Source organism: Phalacrocorax carbo, chromosome 1, assembly GCF_963921805.1.
Source record: "Phalacrocorax carbo chromosome 1, bPhaCar2.1, whole genome shotgun sequence".
NCBI classification, from domain to species: domain Eukaryota; kingdom Metazoa; phylum Chordata; class Aves; order Suliformes; family Phalacrocoracidae; genus Phalacrocorax; species Phalacrocorax carbo.
The window spans coordinates 132,917,350-132,940,954 of NC_087513.1; the positions used below are offsets into that span (position 1 = coordinate 132,917,350).

The window sequence follows — 23,605 nt, forward strand, 5'->3', positions numbered from 1 at the left end:
GGCAGTTTTACAGCATCCTGTTCCTGGGCAAAGCTGGGAGCTAATTGGGTGTATAATTACCTCCTGTTAGACATTTAAGCAACTGATTTTTTTTTTTTTTTTCTGTATCTCAGGGAACCTTCTAGATACTAATGTTCTGCTTCTAGCATAATAACAACTAGCTAAAATAGTCCCTCCTACCTGATTTTTACGTAGGTTTAATTATGCATGTTACATAAGGGTTTTGAGAAAGTGATTAATGTAGCAAAGGGTTCCTGTTCCAGCCTTTGTTTTTCATAGGTGAGCTTTTTTTGTTGCTGAGAGCTTAATGTTTTCACCAAATTACACTGAAGATAACATTTTCTTTGTTTTTACCAGGATGACGTAAACGGCAAAAGAAGTTAATTGAAACTGTTGTTTAGTTATCATTCCTCTGTCTTGCATATATGTCTTTTCTGGGCTAACTGGTTAGAAATATTGTGTTTCAGTAACCACACGTGTTTAGGTTGTATAAAGACTCTGGTATCAAACCAGGACTGATAATAGGTCAGATTATCCTCAAATCCTCAAATCATGACACCATTTATCAAATATGAGGTTTGTATTCATTTAGATGTTGCATGGGTAGTTCCAACTTGAAAACTGTTTATTCAGCTGAAGGTAGCTTAAAGCTACTAGTTAAAGAATCATTATGGCATATAATCCAATTTTAGATGACTTAATGCTTTAACTGATCAAGAATTGCAGATATGTTCTACCTTTCTAGCTACGTTTTTTTTTAAGAGACTTGTCAAGGCTCAGTTATGAGGGAACTCATCAGTTCCCGGCAGATTCTGGTACTATTTGATTTGTAGAAAAATTTCCAGTTTGCTTTATTATGTCTGGTTTTCTGTAGAACTGTGCCAGACCTGTAACTGCTAAAGACACAGAAAAAATGTCCACTATGTCTGTTATCTTACTTATTACTTTGAAAGATCCATTGGGAAAGCACAAAAAGAAAAAGGATTTTTTTTTGTTTTGTGTTATTTTTTAACTGGGAAGTAGTGGATTCTGAGGAAAGATTATCTGTGATGAGAATGTTATCAGCCAAACCTTTGTTCTGCTTGAATAAGGTTGTTCGTCTAAATAAATTTGGTTATTGTTTGTGCTTTTTATTCACTTGTTAATGAAGAATATTAAAGTAGAAACATCTTCTCGTTTATGTTTTCCAATCTGATACATGCATTTATTGAAATAATTGTATTTTTATTCTTCCCTGTTACGTGTTCTTTGGTTTTTAAGGCTATTTATTTATTTATTTTAATGGCGGTGGAGAGAGAAGAAACCAATTGTTCTTTTTTTTTTGTCTGTGGTCTGTTGAAAGAATTACAAGAGTCTCGAAAATAAAGAAGGTATCTCGTCAATAAATGAGAGAAGCTGGAGCAGAGGATGTTTTAGAATGAGAGCAAAAAGCAGACCTGAAAAGTAAGCTAGGTGCTTGTGGCAGCAAAGTTCTACTGGACCAGGGACTGTGTGGGACCACCTTACTGTACTACAACTTGCATGTCATTAAGTCCTAAATGTTTATCTTTAATATCACAAATATCTTTAATATCACGGATTATGATGACTGATTCTTCAGGCAAGTCACTCAGAATGGAAATGCATTGCACAGCTTTTTGCACTGACAGCGACCCTGTTTGTTCCTTCTTGGTTACTTTTATTTTGGCAAGTCCAAAACAGAGGGAATGAGTCTTTAGTAAAGCAGACTTCATATCCTTCTCCTCCTATTTTATTTTGCAAACTGAAAGTAGGGCTGTTTGCTTGTGTGTTACTCAGGGTTCCAGATGAATGCGTCGTCTTGGCCAATGTTTCTCTTAAAAACTCTCAATGGAGCTGAAATGGCACCCGCAGCATTCTTTAAGAAGGTAAGAAGAAAGGGACTGCTAGTAAACAACTTTATATCAACTGGTCCATGGTTACTTTTTTTTTTTAATTAGGATGCCAAGATATTACCTTGTTGTCTGCAGCACAGGAAGGCGAGACTATTGTTTAAAATTATTTTGAAGTGGATTGGCATGCTACAAAGCTAGACAGGAAGCAATCTGCTTTTAGTCCATTGGGATGGGCATCTCTTTTCCTTAGTTGAGACTTAAAGTATGGTGTGTTATTTGGCAAATTTCTGTTAGCTCTTTTTTTGTCTCATTTGTTTAAAATCAATGCATATCATTTCTTAACAGCACCATATTCATGTGAGTGTGCACAGGTGTAAAAAAAATGGGGAGTATGAGCCATTGGAATGCAGCAGTGCTTGGAAAGGTTTTGTTAAACTTCTTCATTGGGTGCATACTCGTAATTTAAAATATAGTGAGAAAGTGGTTGACAATAGTAGAAAAAGCTGTTTAGTGTTTTAAATGTGACTCTTGAGTAAGTTACTGTGAAACATGAAAAATTGTATAAAACCAACAGTAACATTGAAATGACTTGTTGATTCAATTTTTGGTCGAGGTGGTAAAACCCTGCTGTCGCATGGAATGCCTTAATTTTTGATACTGAGAGTGACATTGACAGGTATGTCAGCAAATCATTTAGGTCCAGACCTGCAATCACATTGCTTGTGTGTTAACTTTATATAATTATATAATTTTTTAGTACAAGATTATCTATATTTTCTGAGGCGTGCTGAACCACGCTTCCCTGTGCTAGCCTACCAGCACGTCCGAGACAGCTTTTGTATAATGAGATTCCTGAGGCTGAGGTGGTAATTCAGGTTCCATCGGGTCACAACTCCCGCTGTGGGGGTACACTTATGCTGGTCACGTTGACTTGAGTTTTGTTTTTCTTTTGTCCACTTGGAATTGGTCTAAGGCCGACTGGGTTAACAGAGGCCTATAAATAATGTCCAATGCTAATGAATTTTTCATGGATTAATTGGGAGGTGAAGCTTTTACCAGACAGTTACCAGTCCCCAGAAATATCCGTTCCCTGCAAGCCTCCTCTTCTTTATTAGCATGTAATAATTTCATTTTAGTGTCTTTGCTGTCTTGCTGCCCAGACATAATGTATTGGGTGCAACCTTCTGCTTATGTAAATACTTTTAGCAGGGTCTTTCTGTCATGGAGAATTTTGCTAATTATCCCAGCTGTGTTTGTGGGAACAGAATCTGGATTTTTGTAATACAGAAGAGCAAAAGCAAATTTGAAATATGAGTAAGTTCCATTGAATGTCTCCTATTAGGTTTCTGAGTGTAGCGAATATAAGAAGTAAGGATGTTGAAGAAAAATACAGGTTTTCCTTTTTTTTTTTTTCTTTTTAAGAGGCCATAGAAATACAAATATTCTACCACTCTTACTTTTGTAGGAACCACCAAAACCTGTGCCAAACTGCTTTAAAGTTGGAATGAAACTTGAAGCTATAGATAGAAAGAACCCATACTTGATTTGCCCAGCAACCATTGGAGATGTTAAAGGAGACGAAGTTTTTGTTACATTTGATGGCTGGAGAGGAGCATTTGACTATTGGTGCAGATGTGATTCTCGAGATATTTTCCCAGTCGGATGGTGTAGCTTGACAGGAGATGCATTACAACCACCAGGGAACAATGGTAAGATGACTAATAATATTGCTTAATTATTTTTCCCCTCAATTACAGCAGAATTTTAAAAACCAGCTGGCTGTATGCAGATAAGACTGAAGATTTGATTTGTGAGTAGCTGATGAGGATGAAATGTTGTTAAATTTTCTTTATGTAGTTTAAAGCTAATAGGATGGTGTTTTTGGGAAACAATTTTTGTCCGTTCATAGTAACTCTGGGAACATGTTTTATTTAATACTGTTAGGAGGGATTTTGATAATCTTTAATTTTTGTGTGTTTGTGAAGAATCTTGGATTAAAACTGGATTTGCTGTTTGCATTATAGATAAATGCTCCTGTTTAATGATACTAATATATTGGCTGCAGCAGCATTTTATATTAAGCTAACTGAAGAAAGTGAAGTAGTCTTTGCTTCTGTGATGACTGAAGGTTTAAAATACGTATTTAGTGTTTCTTCCTTCATAGTCACAAAATTCTGTCTTGAAGCTGCCTATTCTGAATGCTTTATCATCCTCATGCCTTTAAGGATATAGGGTTATAGAGTCCCTTTAGCTAATGGCCACTGTGCTTTATAATGTAAAGCCATCTACCTTAGAAATAAGGGAAATGGAATGAAGACGGATATCCATGAATATAATCCCTCTGCTCCTCTGGGGACCTCTTCTCACGTTTCTGTAGTGTAAGGCTGTTCTGTCGAACTGTTTGGGCTCTTCTATCCTCACTCCTTTCAAATTTGACAGAAAGAGAGGTTTTTGAAGAGGGGAACCATATTTTAATTCACTACTTTAATATTGTTGACTGGAATAATTTGTTCTCATTTTCACAACTGGCCTTAGGTGAGTGAGAAATTAGACTGGTATCACAGGACTCTCACTGGAAGTACCAAAGGAACAGAAGGAAGAAGGAAAGAAATCAGTCATGTTTCCTGCCCTCTCCATCCCCATTGTTTTTTTTTCCTCAATCTTTTGCCAGCAGGTCAAGAACCATGTGGAAAATCTAACTGAAATTAGGTGAGGGTACCTCTGCATCCTTGCCCTCACCTGCCTGTCTGCAGTTACTGCCAACGGTCATTGTAATCTAGTTTACCCTGATTTGGCGGGTTTCAGCAAGGGAGTAACTATGTGTGTAGCTGTACTGGCAGATCCAGGATGATCTGCCAGTACTACCCTGCAGTGGGAAGACAGGGGAAGCCAGGTGAGGACAATCTATATTCGATCAGAAGTCATCTAATAGGTACCAGGCTGACCTCAGTTACAGTGTTTCTGTGAAGTGTCTTTCTCAGCTTCTTCAGAAGGCTGACCTTGTCTTGAGAAATCATGAATGAGATGTGTTGTTATGGTAAGTTAATTGTGCTGAAGTAAAATGGCTTTATACAAAGAAGGGCTGTGTTAAATGAGTGGTGTAAAATTCTTAGAAGATATTTTTGTGACAGTTTAGATTGCTGAGTCCAACTGCATCAGCTGGAAAGAAGTAGTACTTGTTTAGTCTACTCCAGTTGCACTGTTGGAAAACAAGCAATATTTTGAGATAATAAGTACAGAATTTTTCTTGCCTGATCAGTGCTTGATAGAGATCAAAGTTAGTAAAGTTGATTACATATTCCAGTTGTTCAGATAATAAACCAAACAAAATTCTTGAATTTGCTGAATGCTTGAAATACCTACCCAGATATTTTTATGGATTCTATTGCTTTGTTATGAAAAAGGGTAACACTTTAGGCATTAATAAAACCTGGAGCAAGGTTCCTACAGACTTCTAGTCAAAACTGAGACTTTTGGACGTGTGATAGAAACTGAGGGTGGAGAGGTACAGGCTGGGGGTTTTGTTATTTTTTTTAATTGTAAAAGTGAACCCAAAGTTAACTGCAATTTTATTAAAATTCTGTGTGCTCCTTCCCCCCCCCCCGCCCCGTTCTGAGTATAAAGAATTTGTTCTATCAATTTTGTCTCATGTGCTTATCTTTTATGTGCTGTTTGTGCATGTTATGCACACTTGTCAAATTTACATAGCTGGATGAAATATTTTTTGCTCTCAGGTTATGTTTTTCACTGTTATTTGATTGCTTTTGAGCCATTAAAGAACTGTAATGATAGTCCTTTATTAAGATGTAAATAATAGCTGCAAGGAGAGTGTAATCAAGTCATTTCAATTCAGAAATATGATAATGTTGTCAGGATTCTTCATTAAGTCACATTAACATTGACTACATTCCTGCTAAGGAAGAACGTATGACAGCTACTATATTGTAGGGATTTACTTGAAATATTATAGCAGTATTCTGGCCCAGACTTTTTTCCTGCAGGTTAGTTTAGTATTTCTGCCTTGAATTACTGTAATAGAAAGTGAAAATAGTTGACTGAGTGTGGCTTAGATTTCAGAGTGAATACAATGACAAGTAATCTTGATTTTTGTAACTGCCTTTCCTGAAAGCATTTAAATGTGTTAAATCACTAGTTAAATGACTGAAAAAATCCCTCAGATTTTAGTGAACAAGCAAAACCAATATCCTGCAATCTAAGTATGAAAGCAATAAAGGATGCTTTAAATTTCATCCATACCTAGGACAACAATTTCCTGCCATGAGACTTACATTTTAGGGTCTAATTTAGCCTTTTGAAAAAGATGAAATGCAGTAAGGGAGACAATATGAAAATTAGGGAAGATTTTATGTCATGTCTTTACTGTCTTAGTCATTTAGGTTGCTGAGACAGAATGCAGGACCTCTGTCATGGGAGGTTTTTAAGAACAGTTTAAACACAGGCTTCTTAGATATGAGTGAATTTATTAAGACCAGATTATGTGGTATATTTAGTCTTTATAGCCATATCTTCTGTAACTTGCATTGGTTTTAGATAAGCTCAGGAACTAAGACGCAATTAATAGAAGATAAAATGGAGAAGGTAGGTGAGAAGTTGTTTCAGACCAACTGTTTTTAGCATTCAGGCCTTAATCTTTGTGTTGATGTTTTGTCTTTGGTCCTTATCAGAAAATGTGACTTAAGTGGACCTTGCTGGATGTCAGGGTATGTGTACAGTCATATGAAATGTAGTGTTCAATATTTATACTAGTAGAAGCTGTGCTTAGCTAATATTGTAGTTTGTTTCTTTAGAAATATCTCTGATAGTGGTAACTTATGTATGCTTTGACAACAGTGCTTGATGTTGGCTTGGCCTGCTGGCCCAAGGTTAATATTTTAAGGATGCAGTAGGTTGCTCTCTCTGTGTCTCTTGGACACCTAAGTGCTTTTAGAGATGCCTTGTCACTCAGGAGCATCATTGTGAACTATAGCTGGTGAAGGAAGTTGACATTATAATGTCTATGCTGGATCAAGCTGAAGGACCATCTGCTCTAGCAGGCTTTCTCCAGCAGTGGCTGAAAGCAGATATCTGAAGAAAAGCATAAGCACATAGGAGAGAGATTTGCAGAAGTATTGCTACTCTCTGGCCTTCTACAACCCAGCACCTCCCAAGCCCACAATAATGCTTTTAAGCTGAGTACCTCCTGGAGGGGCCTGATCTTTTTTGTTCAGTTATCTTTTGGAGCCATCTGAACTTCTAGTGCCTACAACATCCTGTAGTGACGAGTTCTGTGGAAAAGGAGATATCCTTTTTCTTGTTGGTTCGATTTGTTGTCCTTGTGTTCTTGTACTGAAATAGCTTCTTGTGCTGGAAGAGACAGTAAATAGTAATTCCCTAATTGCTGCCTTCATATCCATCATGATTTTGTAGACCTATATTCTAGCTTCCTTCAGCTATCTTTATTCCAGACTTGTAAAATCCTTATATATGAATCAAATGGCACAAGCCCAAGCAGAGATCCCATCAGGATTCCTCTAGCGTCCTCTCTCGACTGTGGAAACATGTCTGTTTATTCCTGGCCACTGTTTGGTATTTTCCAAGAAACTCTCTGGAACGATCATGAACATCTTCATTTGTGTCCCTTGCCAGCTAAGGATTTTTTTAAGAGACTGTCATGTGAGATCTTGTCAAGTGCAAATCCACAGACTACAACAATGGACTTCCGATAGTCCGCTTGTTTATTGTCTCCTTAAAAAAAATCAGTTATAGATTTGCAAGATGCAGCTTTTCTCTGCAAAAACTATGGTTCTCCCCCAACACATCGTATTTATCTTTGGTTTCACTACCTCTGTTCTGTCAAGAGTTTTTAGCAACTTGGCCAGCACAGACATGAGGTGTCCTGTCCATACCTTGCTGGCTAGAGTGTTGGCCTCGCATTAACCACTTTTTTAAATCTCTGAACTTGAGGCAGTTTTAAGGGTAAACTTGCACAGTACAGTCAGTAGGCTGGACATCTCATCTTTTTGCTTCCTTAAAAATCCTAAGCGCTGTATGTCCTGCCAGCCCTCTAGTGCTTGTTTTGCCTCTGTTTCCTGACCTCTACTACTGGTACTTCATGTCAGGGAACTTGTTTCAAATCCCTGTGAAGAGGGATTGTTCTGATACGGGAACTGATGTGATGAGCTTCCTTGGAATGAGTATGAATGCAAAACCAAAAACCCATTCAATCTTGTTGCTTTAGTGTATTATCTTCCATGTTTGCTCATCCTGAAATTTGATCTTCTGTTGGGTCCATAGAACTTCTGCTTTTGATATGCTTTAAAAAGGCTTTTTAAGTTTGATAACTTTTGGATATTTTCCTATTAACTCTTTTTCTAGGCCAAACATATTATGCTGTTCTATTTATCCACCATAATTGTAATTTTTGTTTTACTCAGTAGGATAATAGAAAGCTGTTACTATGCCTAAGAATATTCTTGTGTTGCACTGTAGCTAGTTGTATCTGAGGCTTATGATTGAAGTAGACAGCAGATGACTGGAGGTTGTCAGAGCAGTTCTGTTTGCTTTTTCTATATAAATTCATTTTACTGTTTAGTCATTACATGTAAATGGCAGTTACTTAGGCAACCCACCTTTTTATTTATAATAGAAGTAAAACCTTTTCCATAAAAGAGAGAAAACAAAAGAACAGCTGGGGACAAGCCATGTGGGAAATGGTAAGTAGTTTCACCTGCAAAGATTTATTTCAGTATAAAGTAGTATCTATCATTTAGATTTGAACAGTGTCTGGAGAGGGATCAGTTTCTATGTATCCCTGATCCCCACAGTCTTATGAAGCTGGGTCTTTGACAGATAAAGGTGATGCAAGAACTCATGAAGGAGGAACTGCTCTCTGTGCTGTACAGGAGAGAACTTGGGTGACCAAAGGAAGATGATTTAGCAATCTAAATAAAAAGTTATAAACTGTAGCCTTTCCCCTTTCCCCTTTCCCCTTTCCCCTTTCCCCTTTCCCCTTTCCCCTTTCCCCTTTCCCCTTTCCCCTTTCCCCTTTCCCCTTTCCCCTTTCCCCTTTCCCCTTTCCCCTTTCCCCTTTCCCCTTTCCCCTTTCCCCTTTCCCCTTTCCCCTTTCCCCTTTCCCCTTTCCCCTTTCCCCTTTCCCCTTTCCCCTTTCCCCTTTCCCCTTTCCCCTTTCCCCTTTCCCCTTTCCCCTTTCCCCTTTCCCCTTTCCCCTTTCCCCTTATTCAGCACATTTATTCTCAGTGAGAGCAATCTTCTTTCATTATGCTAATCAGCCTGTGATGTTAAAGGTCTCCTTCAAAAGCTGTATGCAGCAGTAAGAGTAGTACCCACTCAAGCAGAGATTAAAAAGTATCTTATTTGTCTGTTTTATGATTTCTTAGTTTAGCTTTATTTGATTTTCAGATGTGCCCTCAGTGCTTACTTTGTGCAGATTTTTCCAAGCTAGCTACTGGAGATGTGCTTCTCTAATTGATAATGAAATTCTGTCAAAATAGCTGTGCTATATTTTCAGCTGAGTTTTACACAAATGTACAACATCAATATAAACTTAAGTACTACTCTGTATGTTTGCAGATGAAACAAAAGTGTTGAAACTTTAGACAGAGCTACAGTTAGATCTGTGAAAGACTGCGTTGTTTAAAGTAGCCAAAAAAATCAGATAAGCATGGTAATTCTTAAGTTTCATTACAGAAAAAAGAAACAAATGCTGAAATAGTACAATTTCATACTGCTGGAGGTTTAATTTTTCTCTCAGTGCAGCCAGCTTCTTTTCATGAGCAGGTCACAGTAGTTAAATCAGGCACATACAGTAAGCAGATTTATGCTGTCTTCAGAATTGTATATGAAAAACTCCTCGGCGCTTCAGGCTAAAATCTGATTTGCCACATTCTCTCACATGTTAAGCTTTTTTATTTGGTATTACTATTCCTTGGCATCTTGCAGCAAGGCCTGGATGGTGCTGCTACAGAGCGGTAATCACTTAAGAAAAAATAAAGGTTTTGCCTTTCCCAAAGCTGTGACCTTACTGTAAGTCTGGTTTCCTCACCATCTTACAATGTTTATTTATAAGGTAGTTGTAAATTTCTTTTAAATTGGAAGTACTCCAACACATGGGGTTTTTGACTGTTACATAGAAAATATTTTTTTTGTTTGCTCTTGTTCAGGTCTTGTGGAAACTGATGTCAACAGTGGCTGTGTTGCCCAGCTAGTGGATGGGATTCAGGGGATTTTTTCCGAATCTTTGTTAGTATGTATAAGCTATGTTAAGAATATTAGTGCTGTCATTCAGATATTGAGACAAAACAAATAGTGGCATTGCACTTAACCGCGCTCTACATTTCTTTTTTCTTCCCCTGAAGCTTGTTGCATTTTATTGTTTAATTTTGGGCCCAGCTTTCATCCTGCTGATGCTATCTGGGGAAAAATAATGGCAAAACCTGGGTAGAATCAGTAATGATGGGGTGAAGAATCAGGATGTTAAAACCCTTACCTGATGAGTAGAGCTGGGCTTTGCCAGGCTTACTGACAGATTCATCATCAGCAAACCTAAATGGTCTTCAGGTAACTCAGATTTGTTCTGCTTTGATAGTTTATTGGGTATTTACTTCCTCTCTTCCTTCCCAGCTTATCAACAAAATACAGTTTGGGGTTTTTTTGGGGGGGTGGTGTGGGGGTGGTGTGTATTTCTTTTTTTGTTTTGGTGTTTTGTTGTGGGTTGTTTGGGTTTTGTTTTTTTTTTTGCTAGTATGGTTGCAATAGCATCGCTTTCTTGAATGGTGAGACTAGAAGCTGGCTTTTCACTGTTCTTGGTTTCTGGAGATTAACTGGAGAGATCTTTCCAGGAGTGTGTCTTTTGTTTTGTTTGTACCCCTACTCCTGCGTGCCCCCTGCCCCAGCTGGGCTATTAATTTTGGGGGGTTTTTTTTTTTTGGAAGTGATATGCGTTAGTTTGATTAGGAGTGGATTTTGATGGAGCTTAATTACTATTTTCACAGGTCTGTTCCATAGGTGGTGGCTTGCCTAGCTCTTGAAAATGTGGGAGACTGGAAGTGGGACTGAAGGTGCTACAGGGCTGCCTGAGGAAGCCACTGAGAAAGAAATGCTTTCCTTTCCTCTCGTTTTGTCTTATGTTGCCTGGAGGCCTCCATTTCACCTTTCAGGACTGTGAAAGGAAGGCCAGGACTCTTCACAGATGATAGCAAGACACTTCCTTTTTTCTTCTTCTTTTTTTTCTCTCTTTTGTTATACTGGTAGGAGAGACTAAAATCAAGGAAGAAGAAAATTGCAAGCGGTAATGTCCCTGTCTTGCTGAGGTGGATGTTGAAGTTTCCAAGTGCAATGTTGCTTTTTAGATAGGTTGCTATGATACAAAATCAGTTATAAGTCATCATTTTGCTATCAGTTAGTATCTTGCAGCTACCTCTTAACCAGAAGTAATCCAAACACAGATAGAAAGAGGTGGCATCTATTACAGATACTTATGCTTTTGTATGGTTCTCTTGTTCACTTGAGACATAAGGACATAAATTTTTATAATCTTTGGCAGTAAGCTGTTTTGAAAAATTGCTAATCTTTTCTACCTCCTTTGCCAGTTGTCAGAACTATCATGATGATAACTTACTGTATTAAAGGAGGTTAATTTTGAAGTTAAAATCCTGGGCTAGAACTCAGGAGGTATGTTTCCATGACTTTTGTGTGGAATGCTCACATGGACTTAGGGTAAGTTGCTAAATCTCTTTGCCTCATATTTTTTTTTTTTTTATCTGTAGATGAGAAAAAGGCAGGTTTTTATATTCTCAGAAGAACATTTGGCAGTGGGGGCATAGGAACAATACTGCAGTACAAATAGAATAATTTCTGTCTTGAAAGAAATGCCGGTTTAAACACTGAATTACTGTTTTTACTGTCCTAATTGGCGCCTTCACCCAGGGTAGCAATGCTGTGTTCACAAAATGTATTGCAAAATGGGCCTCTACCTTGCTTTGTGTAATTTCACTTCAGCTTTTTAAAGTCTTGTCTTGTAATTGCTGCTCTGCGAAACTGAATGGTAGATTTCTAATGTTTCAATATGACAAATCTGAACCTTCTTTTCCCCTCGCTTTCCATAAAAACAAGGGGTGAAACCATCACTGTGGATTATTTGAGGGAATTTTACTAATTAGAATTGCATGAGAATTCAGGCTTCTGAGCTGTCATCTGTGCCATCCCCTTCCCAAGTGCTGGAGGTTTCAGTAGCTTCAGATTTCAGAGTTGTCTTAAATATCTGACTTATTCTGGCAAGAGCTCTTGAGGATAACATTCTGGGGTCAAATTTTGCAGTCCTGCGTGTGTCTGCATAGTTTTTCTGCTTCTACAAGCAGAATTTGGGCCTCATCTGAAGTCTAATCTTTCATGTCCTTCTCATGTAAATGAGCTTGGTTGGCTCCAGTGGATCTGCTTCTGTGAATGAGGACTGAGTTGTGGCAATGCATCTTTAGGCTGTGAGTTCCAAGATATTGGATTTGGGGTTTCTCTTATATACATTGAATACAAAGTTTATAGGTGTTGGGATTCTCACAGAACTGTTTGGGGGGGAAAAAAAAGAGAATACTTTGAATGCGCTGTAATTGAAAGCGTGGCAGCTGTTGTGTGTTGCATGAAGGTAGTCACCTATAGTCCTCACTAACATGACAGTATAACTAGAGCTCTGTGAGCTTTGAAAATGATGTTTAGTTGCTAATGTTACTATGTTAGCAGTAAAGTATGTTTGTGTAGCGTGATCTCTGCTCTTTAGTTACTGAGGATGCTGGTACAGTTTTTGGGTGCAAATAAGAGGCTTGAGAAAGAATGCCATGCAATGCATCCCACTCCTGAAACTGGAGCATTGGATATTTGTGTAGAAGAGCAACACGACACAAACGCTTGATATTGTTTGTGCAAATGAGAAGGCCTTTGTGATGCAAAGCAGCATCCTGAAAAAGCAAATGTGCTTTTTTGGTAAATATCCCAGCTAAATACTGCAATAATTGCAAGCAGAGCTTGGCATTTTTCCTCTCTATTCTCTTCATCGTTATATTTTAACAAGTTCTCATGAGACTATTAAAACGTCTTAGTTTTTGGAACATGTGGCCTAGTGGGGATAACTCTGTCTACAAATGCAGTGGGTTGGCAGCTCGATTTTGCATGTCTTTTCATTTCCCTCCAGATCCTGTGACCCAGCATAACCTTTGGTCTCCCTCTGAAGGCCGGGGTGAAGGAAGTATGAGCAGGTGACTGATGATCACTGTCAATACGGCCTGCAGACAATATGGGAATTACTTTAGCAGTCTCCCACTCCCTTGCGCTCCCCCCATCCTCTCTTAAATCAACAAATGCAAATAGCAGCCTCCTCATTTGCTGCTATCTCCGGGAGGCTGCCCAGGCAGCATGGGCTTTGTTGCAGTCCTGCCTATTGAAAAAAGCGGCTTCAGCCCTAGGCAGAAGGAAAAATACCAAATGGGACCTGACACCCCCCCCACTCCCCCCCTTAATGGTTAATGCTGCTAATATTTGGTCCTCTGGCGTATACAGGTAGGAAGATGCTGAGATAAGGGTACTTGATGTGTGTGGTTCAAGAGGGCAGTCTGAAGTGGTTGGAGCTGTTTGCATTGATACTCTTTGTCTGGTAAACGTCCTTCTGGAAGGGAGCAGGGATTGCCCAGCGTCCTGAAACTCATACCTGTGCTCCTAGAATCTGTTGACATTGCAATTAGCTGTGTATTTGACCATAGCTGTGTCTTTACTGTGCAAGAATAGAAATGCATTTGCTAGATTTCAGCATAGGCAGAGGCACAAAGAAATTGTGAAACAACATTTCTTTACAAGGTCATGATTATTTTGTTTATTTATTTGTGCCACACAACTATACATTTAAAATAGCTGCATTTTACATTGGTGTAAGCATAATACAGGACGCAATGCATAGTACTGAATTGTACAGCATACGGTTGATATGGTTTTGCTTTCCAGATGTACATCTTAATGTGAGTTGTCATTCAGCAGTTCAGAGACATAAGAGTAATGCTATGGCAGCATTTGGTTAAAATTCTGTTCATCTTATTTTAAGCTGTCATTGCATATGAAAATAAGTTTTGGCATACATAAATAAAAGGAAAGCGATCACTTTGCACATCCAGAAGGTGCTTCCCGTCAGATACCTAGGGATATCATGCCTGTGTTTGATGTATTAGGACTGCAACCAGCCATAATGAAGAGATTTCTTCTGAACTGCCATTTAAGAATATTAGATTAGTAACCGAATCAGACAAATAGCAATGTATGTAAATGCTCCTGCAGCTTTAAAAATGTGTGTCAGCAGTACTTCTATTTTATAAGAAGTCTGTTTGCAGTGTGTTTTTCTGTGACATTTTCTATTGCACACGCTTAAAAACAGTTAACTCCTGAATAAAAATTCAGAGTTAAAGTAACAGTTGTAAAGCTAGGTGCTTGACTGGTGAGGTGAATATCACTCGTAGAGCTAGACACTAAAACTGTTACACAATCTTTAAGTATGTTCTTTTCTCAATATCTTATTTCAAATGTATCTTTGAGTTTTATTTCGTGTTTTATTTGCTTAGCAGAAAGCCTCAACATACTAATGTTTTAGGAGAAGAAATATTCTGAGTTCACAAAAATCCAGGAAATTAACTACTAGCAGCCCCCTATACTCCACTTTGCAGTAGCGCTTCAGATCAGGCACCAGTGACTAAGACAGTCAAAGCCCGCTTGAACCCTAACTTGCAATACTTATAAGTTGTGTCGTATTAAGTTCATAGTATTTAAGGTTAGGGTGAATCACAGTAGCTTCATCATCAGCAAGATGTGAAAGGCTGTGGTGGGGGCAGTGTGACACTAGAAGGTCATCTAATTTTAGTGTAAAGGCTTCAAACGATTTCAAATATGTTGTGTGTTCCTTTCCCACACCTCTCTTAACAAGGGTGGTTTGTCACAAAATCTCCTGTTTTCATCTTCTGTTTACCTCTTCTGCCGCTTACACATCTGTCTGCTTGCCAGCAATCAGGCCAACAAAACAGAATATTTGTTGGACTTTTGGACTTAGTAATTGCTTTTTATTGGCCGCAGGTGCTGCTGTAGCATGGTGCAACACATCTTTTCATTGAGGATATGTCCCTATCCATAGGTTCTGTTTGGCATCCTCCTGGTTGTTTAATCTGCCCATTGTGAAAGGGAATTGTTAAAATAAAATCATCATTATTATGTCAGAGAAGAGTGAGTTGGGTGAAAAAGATTACTAACTAGGAAGTTCTGTTCAATGAAATTTGATTACATCTTGCAACTTCACGCCAGATTATAATACAGTCACATCATACACACATTGGATCAATTTTGTATTGGGATGGGAGATTCAACAGAGAGCCACTTCAGTGTTAAGAATGAATAAAAATTATACTTTCTGCTTCATTTTTGGAAGTCCTTCTTCCAAATAAAATTTTATCTGGAAGGCTCCAGGTAGAAAAATCTGGGTATAGTTATGTGAACTTAACTTTCTAACCTGGCATCTCAGACAAATGCTCATTAATGATACTTTGCTGATGATCAGTTTCTCCTCTTAAGTGGGATGATTTTCTTCACTGCTCAAAATTGGTTTGTAGCTCCCTAGAAGTGGTTGGCCTGTCTTGTAATAGTGGAAACTGCTTTTAGAGGAGAACAGATGTATTATGGGCTGTATAATTTGTAGAGTATTTTGAAGCCCTTCTTGATGAGTGGCACTTTATAAATATGGTAATTAAATTATGGGAAGCATTTATAAGGTGAGTGGATTAATTTTTTTTTTAATTTTTATTTGAATGTTTTTCTCATAGGAAAGTCCCTCTAAAAGAATGGGTATATAGAGTTCTCTCTTTGCCTTTAATGAAGTTATATAGTTTCATGCCAACCGCTTAGGTTCAAAATATCCAAGTGTATTTATTTTACAACGTAAATTGTGCACTACATTTTTATTTTTTTTAAGCCTTTGTTAGAAAAGTTGCTTTCCATCGTTCATTTTGAGGTTTTTTCCCCCCCTTCCCTTTTGTTTTTGTTTTTCCTCAGTTTCCATTACAAAGAGCAGTGCAAAAATCCAATCTTCCCCTTCCAAAGTGACCCGGCGTTCAATGCAGTCTCCACAGAAATCTGCTCCAGTACCAGCGCAACGGGGCAGGAAACCAGGTCGGGGCAAACCCCCTGGACAGTCTGCAGTTCCCAAGAAGGGCAGGTCTCCTAAAAATATTCCCCTGACAAAAAGCACCTCTCATACTGAAAATCTTAAAACAAGGAAAAAAAGTTTAAAACCTGGAAAAAAGGTTAGTCCTTATCTACTATTTTACTTCATATTGCAAAATATTGTAGTGAGATTTATTATTATTTAATTTTCTGTCTTCTCTTCAGCCTTCAGGGCTTTACTGTTTTCAGCAACTGGTTACCAGAAAAAGTCTATAATACCTATTCTGGAATATTTCAGTATAAACTTCTGTGGACTATTTTATTCCAGAACAAGATTACTAATTTATTTATGAGTGAGTTGCTAGTGTTGAAAAATACTGTTCTGGAATGGCCATTTCCAGTAAAATTACAAGAGCCAGGGAAACCTTTAGGCTTTTTAGTCTGGGTTATTTTGTTACTGAACCATATATAGAGAGTTTGCATATGTTTGTTTGGTTTTTGGGGTGTTTTTTGTTTTTTGTTTTTTTTTGTTTCGTGTTTAGAAACAAAGGATTAGGAGCAGCGAGGGCTTTGTTGCAGAATTTAGGCATGTTAAGCATACAGCTGGATTTGCAAAATGGATCTCTTGGATGCCCCCTAATCCTGGAGATACTAGCATGAAGGAGGAAGCTTCTTTTGAGGCAATGCGTTTCTCCAGGTGTGGGCCTAATTCTGCCCTGGTGTGAAAGATGTGATGCCATTCCACTTTTCTCCCTGCCAAGCTGAGCCAGACCTGGAGTGTTGTCAGCTGCCTCCAGCTTCAGCTCCTCTGGAGCTGTTTGATCAGGTACAAATGAGCACTGCTGTAACCCCTCCTTCCCGCTCCCACATGACACCAACACCGGTGGGTAAACAGTCCCAGAGTGAGCTAAAGTGGTAAATAACTAACCGAGCATCAGTCCCTCTTACTTCCTTCTTTGTCTGCTCCATGCCAAAAAAGCACAAATGCTACAGCTGCTGCAAGGAAGGATAGGATCACAGCAGGGAAGATTTAGGGCAATTTGAATTGCTGTAGAAGTACAATCTATTTTCTGAGGCTTGTTCACCACTGCAGGCTGTCAAAGAGTAGTGGCTTTCACCAGACAATTCGTGTCTGTCCCTGTTCTCCTCCCTCCTTTGCATTAGCAACAATGGGAGAGTGGGGGGCATTGTTTTTCCGGATCCCCTCCTGCCCCCAAGTTTCAAAAAGTTGAATTTTGGGAGTTTTTCTCCTCCAGTTGGGATCACTGTGGGCTATGGGTTCTATTGCTAGTAATGTGTGGGAAGGAGTAGAGTAATGGTGCAGGGGGGACTTCTCCCTTCAGTGACAGTGCTGATCAGTGAAAAGTGCTAGTGAAGTAACATTATTAGAGTGTACCCAAAAGGCACAAAACTGGAAGCAGGCACTTTGTGGAAATGATGACCGCAAGGTAAGAAGTTATTCTGGGGACCAGAAATTGAAAGGCGAGCGCTGTCTCCTTTGCTGCTTGCCCCTTCCAGTTGGGCATCCAAACTGGTAGGCTGCTGATGCAACTGGTCTTCAGCTTTCTCTCTTGCTTGGTGTATAAAAGTGCACAGAGACACAGATTAAAGAGGAGAAGGTGCTTTCATCCAGACTCAGCTGGTGGATGGGGTGTTCTCCATAAGTCCAGGGGGTTTTAAAGGAGAACGTTGAATACTAGACTTTCATATCTTAAGGATGTACTCCGGTATGTCAGGATGCGCATGTTCATGTAAGAGTTTTGTTTTCTGTGTCTCATGAAAAAGAAATTGAGAGGCTTTGTGTATCCTTTGAAAGAATACTCGGAGGCATCTCACCCTTAGAGGAGGCTTCTGGGCTGGGTGTCTGAAACTGTCTGCTTGGAGCACTGCATTTGGCACCTGGTCTGTGTGAGGTACTTGAGGGGATTTGCTTGGGGAATGGGGGTTAGTGCTGACACTCCCTGTCTTGAGGCAGTGAATCTGAGGTACCTCTACACAGTCCTGATTTCCTCTGTGGGACCAGGCAACTAAGAGTTAGGTTTTGCAGAATCTAAGTTTGATATATCTAACTTGAGAGTTTTATTACATTAATATTTGTGTTAAAAGCTTCGAAAATTAGCTCCTTTTGAGAATCCATGGAAGGTTGTTATCTCTTTGGTAAGTGGTTAAATTGTCAACATGTTATACATCTGTGCAAACTCTTCTTTGGACCGTTATACCTGTTAGCATAACGGTGAAGAGAGGAAATGGCTTTGTGGGAGTTCTGCACAGATGGTGTATCTGACATGGAGCGCTATACAGCCTGTATACCTTACAGTGCATACACAAATATAATGCAAGTGGTATGTGCCTAGAGATTTGAAAGTGCCTTTGTTTTTTTCCCTTTTCCCCTCTCAAGTCCAATACAAAAAACCCTCCAGATTTCAGGCTAAGTAATTGTCCTTCAAGTGTGAGCTAGCTATGTGATGGTTCAAAACCTGTGTATTTAGGGAGATTGGGTTATGCCTCATACTGAACTGTAGAGCTGTTTTACTTTCTTTGCCCCGTTAAGTTTGTTATGCTGCAATGTTTATCATTGTTCAGGTATTAATTTTTATTGTACAGCTAGGAACATTGAGCTGTTCTGTCATTTTTCTCCTTTATTTAAAAGTTTCTTAAGCTCCTGTGTAGGAGATGCATGTTGGGTTTTGTTTTCCATTTGTCTCCCCTGGTTTGCACTGTGTGGTTTTTACTCTGTCATAATGAAGAATAAATCTCTTTACATCTCCTTCATTATTTTTAAAAGTACACTTTGCATAAAAATGCAAAGAATTCCTTCCAGAATTTCTTGAGGAAGTGCCTTGGTCTGAGTGTGTATCACAGCCCTAAGTTCAACCCCAGAAGAAGAGAGTTTTTAGGCATCAAGGTAAAGCCTGTGAAGTTGACCATGTGGTGCCAGACTGTGAGCAGTTCTCTCTGCAGGCAGACGGAGCTGGCGTGCTCACCCAGCTGGCAGGGGCCAGATGGTGACACCCTGACCAAGCAAACGTGGTTAGCCCAGCTGGGAACGTGGCCTGCCTCGTGAAACAGCATGGCTTTGGGATCGCAGTTTGCTGCTTGCCAGTTTGGGGTTGCAAAATGAGAACCTCAGCTGAGCAAGCATAATGTGCTGTATTTCTAAAACGCATGCTCTTTCCTCCTTCTGAGGGAGAAGGTAGGAAATGGCTGACTAGCCTCACCACGCTTACGTGTTAGTGTGGAGGGCAGGTAATTCCTCTGTCTTACAGTTTAGTGTTTGTATTTTGTTTTCATGCTTACATTTCTCCCATTTCCTCCTCTTTCCTGTAAACTCGACCACCCATATTTTGCAGCGTGGTGACAGACAACTGCCCCCCAAAGAGTCCCCGCTCCAGAGGGGCCTTCAGGAATGTCAGGCTTCAGATCAAAAGCTCAAGCTTCCCAAGTGCATTTTTGTTCTCTGTATTAAGACTGGAGAGAGACCTTTCTGTCACCCAATGCTAAGATACATAGGCCATTCCTGACAAGTAATACATCACTGCTTGGTTCAGTGTCTGACCTGAGCCACCTCGTCTCATTCACAGTGCAATGGCAAGCCTTGGCAGTCTATTCCTTATGGTCGTGGCGATTCTATCCCGTGCCATATTGTCAAGTAGTTTCTGCAGCCAAACCTGTCTTCTCTGAACTGTAAGGGGCACAGAAATTTTATTTAAAGTGGATTTCAGGAAAAAAGTTAATTTATTCTTTATAGGTGTTGTGAAGAAGTTAAGCACCGCTGCTTTTAGGAAGGCGTATATTTTGATTGTTTTCTACATGATTTTTATTATATTCTTTGGAAAATACGCTGCTTCTAAAAGTGTAAAGGATGAGTATTGCTGAATGGAAAAGGGCTTAGTCTTCCATAGCAACTTGACTGAATTTTCACTTCACTATAGATCAATTTTAGCAGTAAATCCTTACCACATGAGTTGCCAAGTCTCTGCTGCCTTCAGAGCAGAGGCTTTTTCAGCAGTGTCAAGACCTTGGCTAATGTCTTATATTCCTAATTTTTTTTGGTAGGTAAGAGAATGAGAACATAATCTGTTCTCATGCAAGAATAAATGGTGAAGGGAGAGGTGATGACATTTTCTCCAATTCATTATTTCTTTTATTTCCATGTATTTTCATAGTATGTCAAAGCACATTAGAAATGCCTTCCTTGTGCATGTCCCTTTTCTAAATCTCAGTCCAAACCAAATTACAACAAAATTCTCCTTTCCTCAGGTGGAAGGTAATGCACACTGACTAATTTCTACATTTTTGTGCTGCAAACTCTGGTTGTCTGTCATATGACAAACTGCATATAAGTTTGGTTTGGGAAAGGAGAAGGTTTTGGCAACCCACATGACTGGATTTTTACTACTGGTTTATTTGATATCTTGAGTAAAGCACCAATTCCTGAAAGTGATTACTTGAGAATTTCAGCCCCTTTGAAACAAGCTGGGGGGAAAAAATCTAGGTGCACTGTAAAGTTGACACCCAGATGTGACTCAGATTTTATATGGGAATATATACATAGCTTGGCTAACTGACTTGAGCTGTGATAAACCCAGATGATTGGAAGGGTATGGACAGGAAAACAATCTAAAACACCTCTTCTGTGCTTCCAGAGATTTAGAAGGGTCATGAGTTAGTATATAAAGTTCATTCTTTTCCCACTTTTTAGATAAAGGTGGGCTCCTCTTTAAGTAATTTGTCTTCCACTGCCTTACTTAAGTAGCTGTAAATGCACACTGACAGTTTCTGGTGTTCCTTTCCTGGACTTTATCTTCTCTGCTGTGTGTAGTACTTCTGTAATGAGGAACCACACACATTCACTAAGACGGTAACTGAGCAGGAAGGTTTTGCAGACTCCTTAAAAAAGCATTAAACACTTTGACTTTGGGTTTTTTCTCTAAACAGAAAAAAATCTTGCCAGAACAGCTGACTCCTGCATCTCCTTCTCCTCATTCTTCTCCTGAGGGGAACAGTGGCCCTACGCAGATACTTAAAGATGGAGTTATTTTGTCTGGTGCAACTGCAGCAGTTATATCCACAGGTAAAAGACAAAGAAAAAAAAATTAATGACATTTTTGGTGTGAAATGGCTTCCATTCCAAGCAAACGTGTAGTGTCGTTTTATGGAAAATGTACTGCAAACTTATTATTGTAAATCATTATCCAGCTACCTTATTTTTTAAAGATATTTGTAGGTGCCAGTGTTACTTTGCAGAACTAGTATTTTGATGCCTGCATTATAGCAAGAAGTGCTGGAGCACAGGCGCTTTTGATAGATCTGCTAGTCCTGGCAGTTTGTTCCTGTCTGAATAAGGAAACTGTACAGTTCTTTCATGTCTGTCCCACTCCTTAATGTATGAAATGGGAATAGATGTATCTAAAAACCCATATGACAGTCTGATATCATGCAGGCTGTACTGTAATATAACAAAATAGAGATTTTTATCTCTGTATAGTCTCACATTAAAAGAAACAACTCAAACTGTTTAAACCAAGTAAAGGCAATCAGAGGACATACATTCCTCCTTCCTCTTTTGTTTGCTTGTTTCTGAAATATAATGAAATGTATCTTGAAAAGGGTTGGCAAAAGAGAAATAAGCTAGTTGATGAAGTAACTCATTGAGGAACTTGTAACCCTGTAGTGAAACAATTTGTATGCTGTCAACTGAAATCTCAGAACTTTCTAAAAGCTCCATATATTATGATAATTTTGTTTGGGGTGCTTTTTTACATTTAAAAACTGGTTTTATGATAGAAGTTGTCAGGCTCTTCATACTCCCAGCTTCAGTCATGGATGAGGGGAAAATATGTATGTGCTTCCTAGGAAAACAAACCTTTCAGGAAGCAGTTGTTGTTGAGACCAGACATGAAAACTATTTTTGCCGATTTGTATCTTTGATAATTTGTACAAATGTGTTTCCTCCAATTTGCAGGCATCAGAAAGTGAACAGATATGCATGAAGACATAAGATCATTAAAACATCTAGAGAAATATTTGAATTTTAAAAATCCAGGTTTTTAATAAGCCCAAATAATACTACAGTTCAGACAATATGGCAGTCTTCTGTATAATAGAATGCTTAGATTGTCTGCTCAATCACCACAGAGGCACATATTTCATTAAGCTGTAATAATGTCTTGGGTGCATTCCTGGTCATGTGACAGCCAAGGCCAAAAAGAAAAAAAAACAACCTTCAGTTACAGCTTTTTCCAGTTTTCTGCCTTGCTGCTCTTTCCTTTTGAAAGAGTTTTGCATAGTCTCTAGAAAAAGTACATCCAAAGTCCTATTTGATTGGTTTGTGCTAACCTTTTAGCAGAGAATGCCAAGCTGCAGCGTGCAAGTCTTACGTGAGTGGTTTGGGGCTTCTGAAGGTACAGACCTCGAGTAGCCATTGTACATGCACATAGGACGTTAATCATACACACATTAATGCTATATGGGTGCTTCAGAGTGAGCATCAGTGGTAGGTATACACCATAGGGTTGTCTTTGTTGCAGCTTCTCAAATAGAAGAAAAATTAGAGCAGTAACTCGGTAAGGCCAGCTTTTTAGAATCCCATCTTGGTAATTTAGAGTACCTGCCAGTAATTCTTACTTTATTGGAACTAATGTATGAACAGAGAATAATCAAAGTAAAATATAAGCACAGATTATGAAAGCTTTGTTATATTAGTGGGGTAGGGAAGGGCTTCAGAGACCTTTATGACGTGGGTTTAGGACTCAGGCAGGAGAACCTTGATAGAAGAGAGCACTTTTCACATGCTCTGAAAGTACATATGCATGTTCAGCTTCTTGGGTTAACCGGCTCATCTTTTCCTCAAGATTAAAACTAAAAAGATGGTTTGCAGTTCTAGCTTGGGAACATGTCTTAGTTCCTTGGCAGTAAATACAGCTTGTTCTTTTTCAGTGTGTGTTTATGTCAACAAGCATGGAAATTCTGGGCCTCACCTGGATAAGAAGAAGGTTCAGCAGCTTCCAGATCACTTTGGACCAGGTCCTGTCAATGTGGTACTTCAGCAGGCTGTACAGGCTTGCGTGGATTGTGCCTATCAATCCAAAACAGTCTTTGGATTTCTGAAATCTGGCCATCATGGAGGAGAAATGATAACTGGTATGTGAAGATGTTTTGTTTCTCCTGTTTCTTCGCTTGGTTGCGAACTTGAGGTAGGGCAGAAGAACTGAAGTAGCTGCAATGAGTTTATATTACTTTTGTAACTATTTAAGCACAGTCAAGAACATACTTGTGAACTCCTTTACTGAGAGAGTATTGGTGGTGTGTGATTTATCTCACTCTGGGTCCAGGATGATTTGAACAATTCTTTATATTAGAGTTTAGCAATAGCAGTGTTAAATTACATGTGCACAGTACAGTTAGATTCTTATACTAAGTAGAGCTCGTGCATCTCATTTAGCAGCTGTAGCCAAACATTTGTCAAGTAAACTCAGTATAAGTGAAATATCAGCTTTATTAATTCAAGTCATTCGCATAATCTTATCCATACATAGTGTTTGTGTTCTTAATGC

At 38.9% G+C, this 23,605-nt stretch overlaps 1 protein-coding gene across 9 annotated transcripts in view; it reads left to right on the top strand.

Annotated features, from left to right (window-relative positions):
- The window catches only part of SCML2 (Scm polycomb group protein like 2), a 73,549-nt gene that overhangs the window by 34,436 nt on the left and 15,508 nt on the right, over positions 1-23,605 (top strand). For all 9 annotated transcript variants that reach the window (XM_064474781.1, XM_064474772.1, XM_064474723.1 and 6 more), the window contains 5 exons: positions 1,798-1,886; positions 3,319-3,562; positions 15,939-16,189; positions 20,988-21,123; positions 22,989-23,192. In XM_064474781.1, the coding sequence (XP_064330851.1) occupies positions 1,798-1,886; positions 3,319-3,562; positions 15,939-16,189; positions 20,988-21,123; positions 22,989-23,192 (924 nt within the window). The remainder of the gene's footprint in view (positions 1-1,797; positions 1,887-3,318; positions 3,563-15,938; positions 16,190-20,987; positions 21,124-22,988; positions 23,193-23,605) is intronic.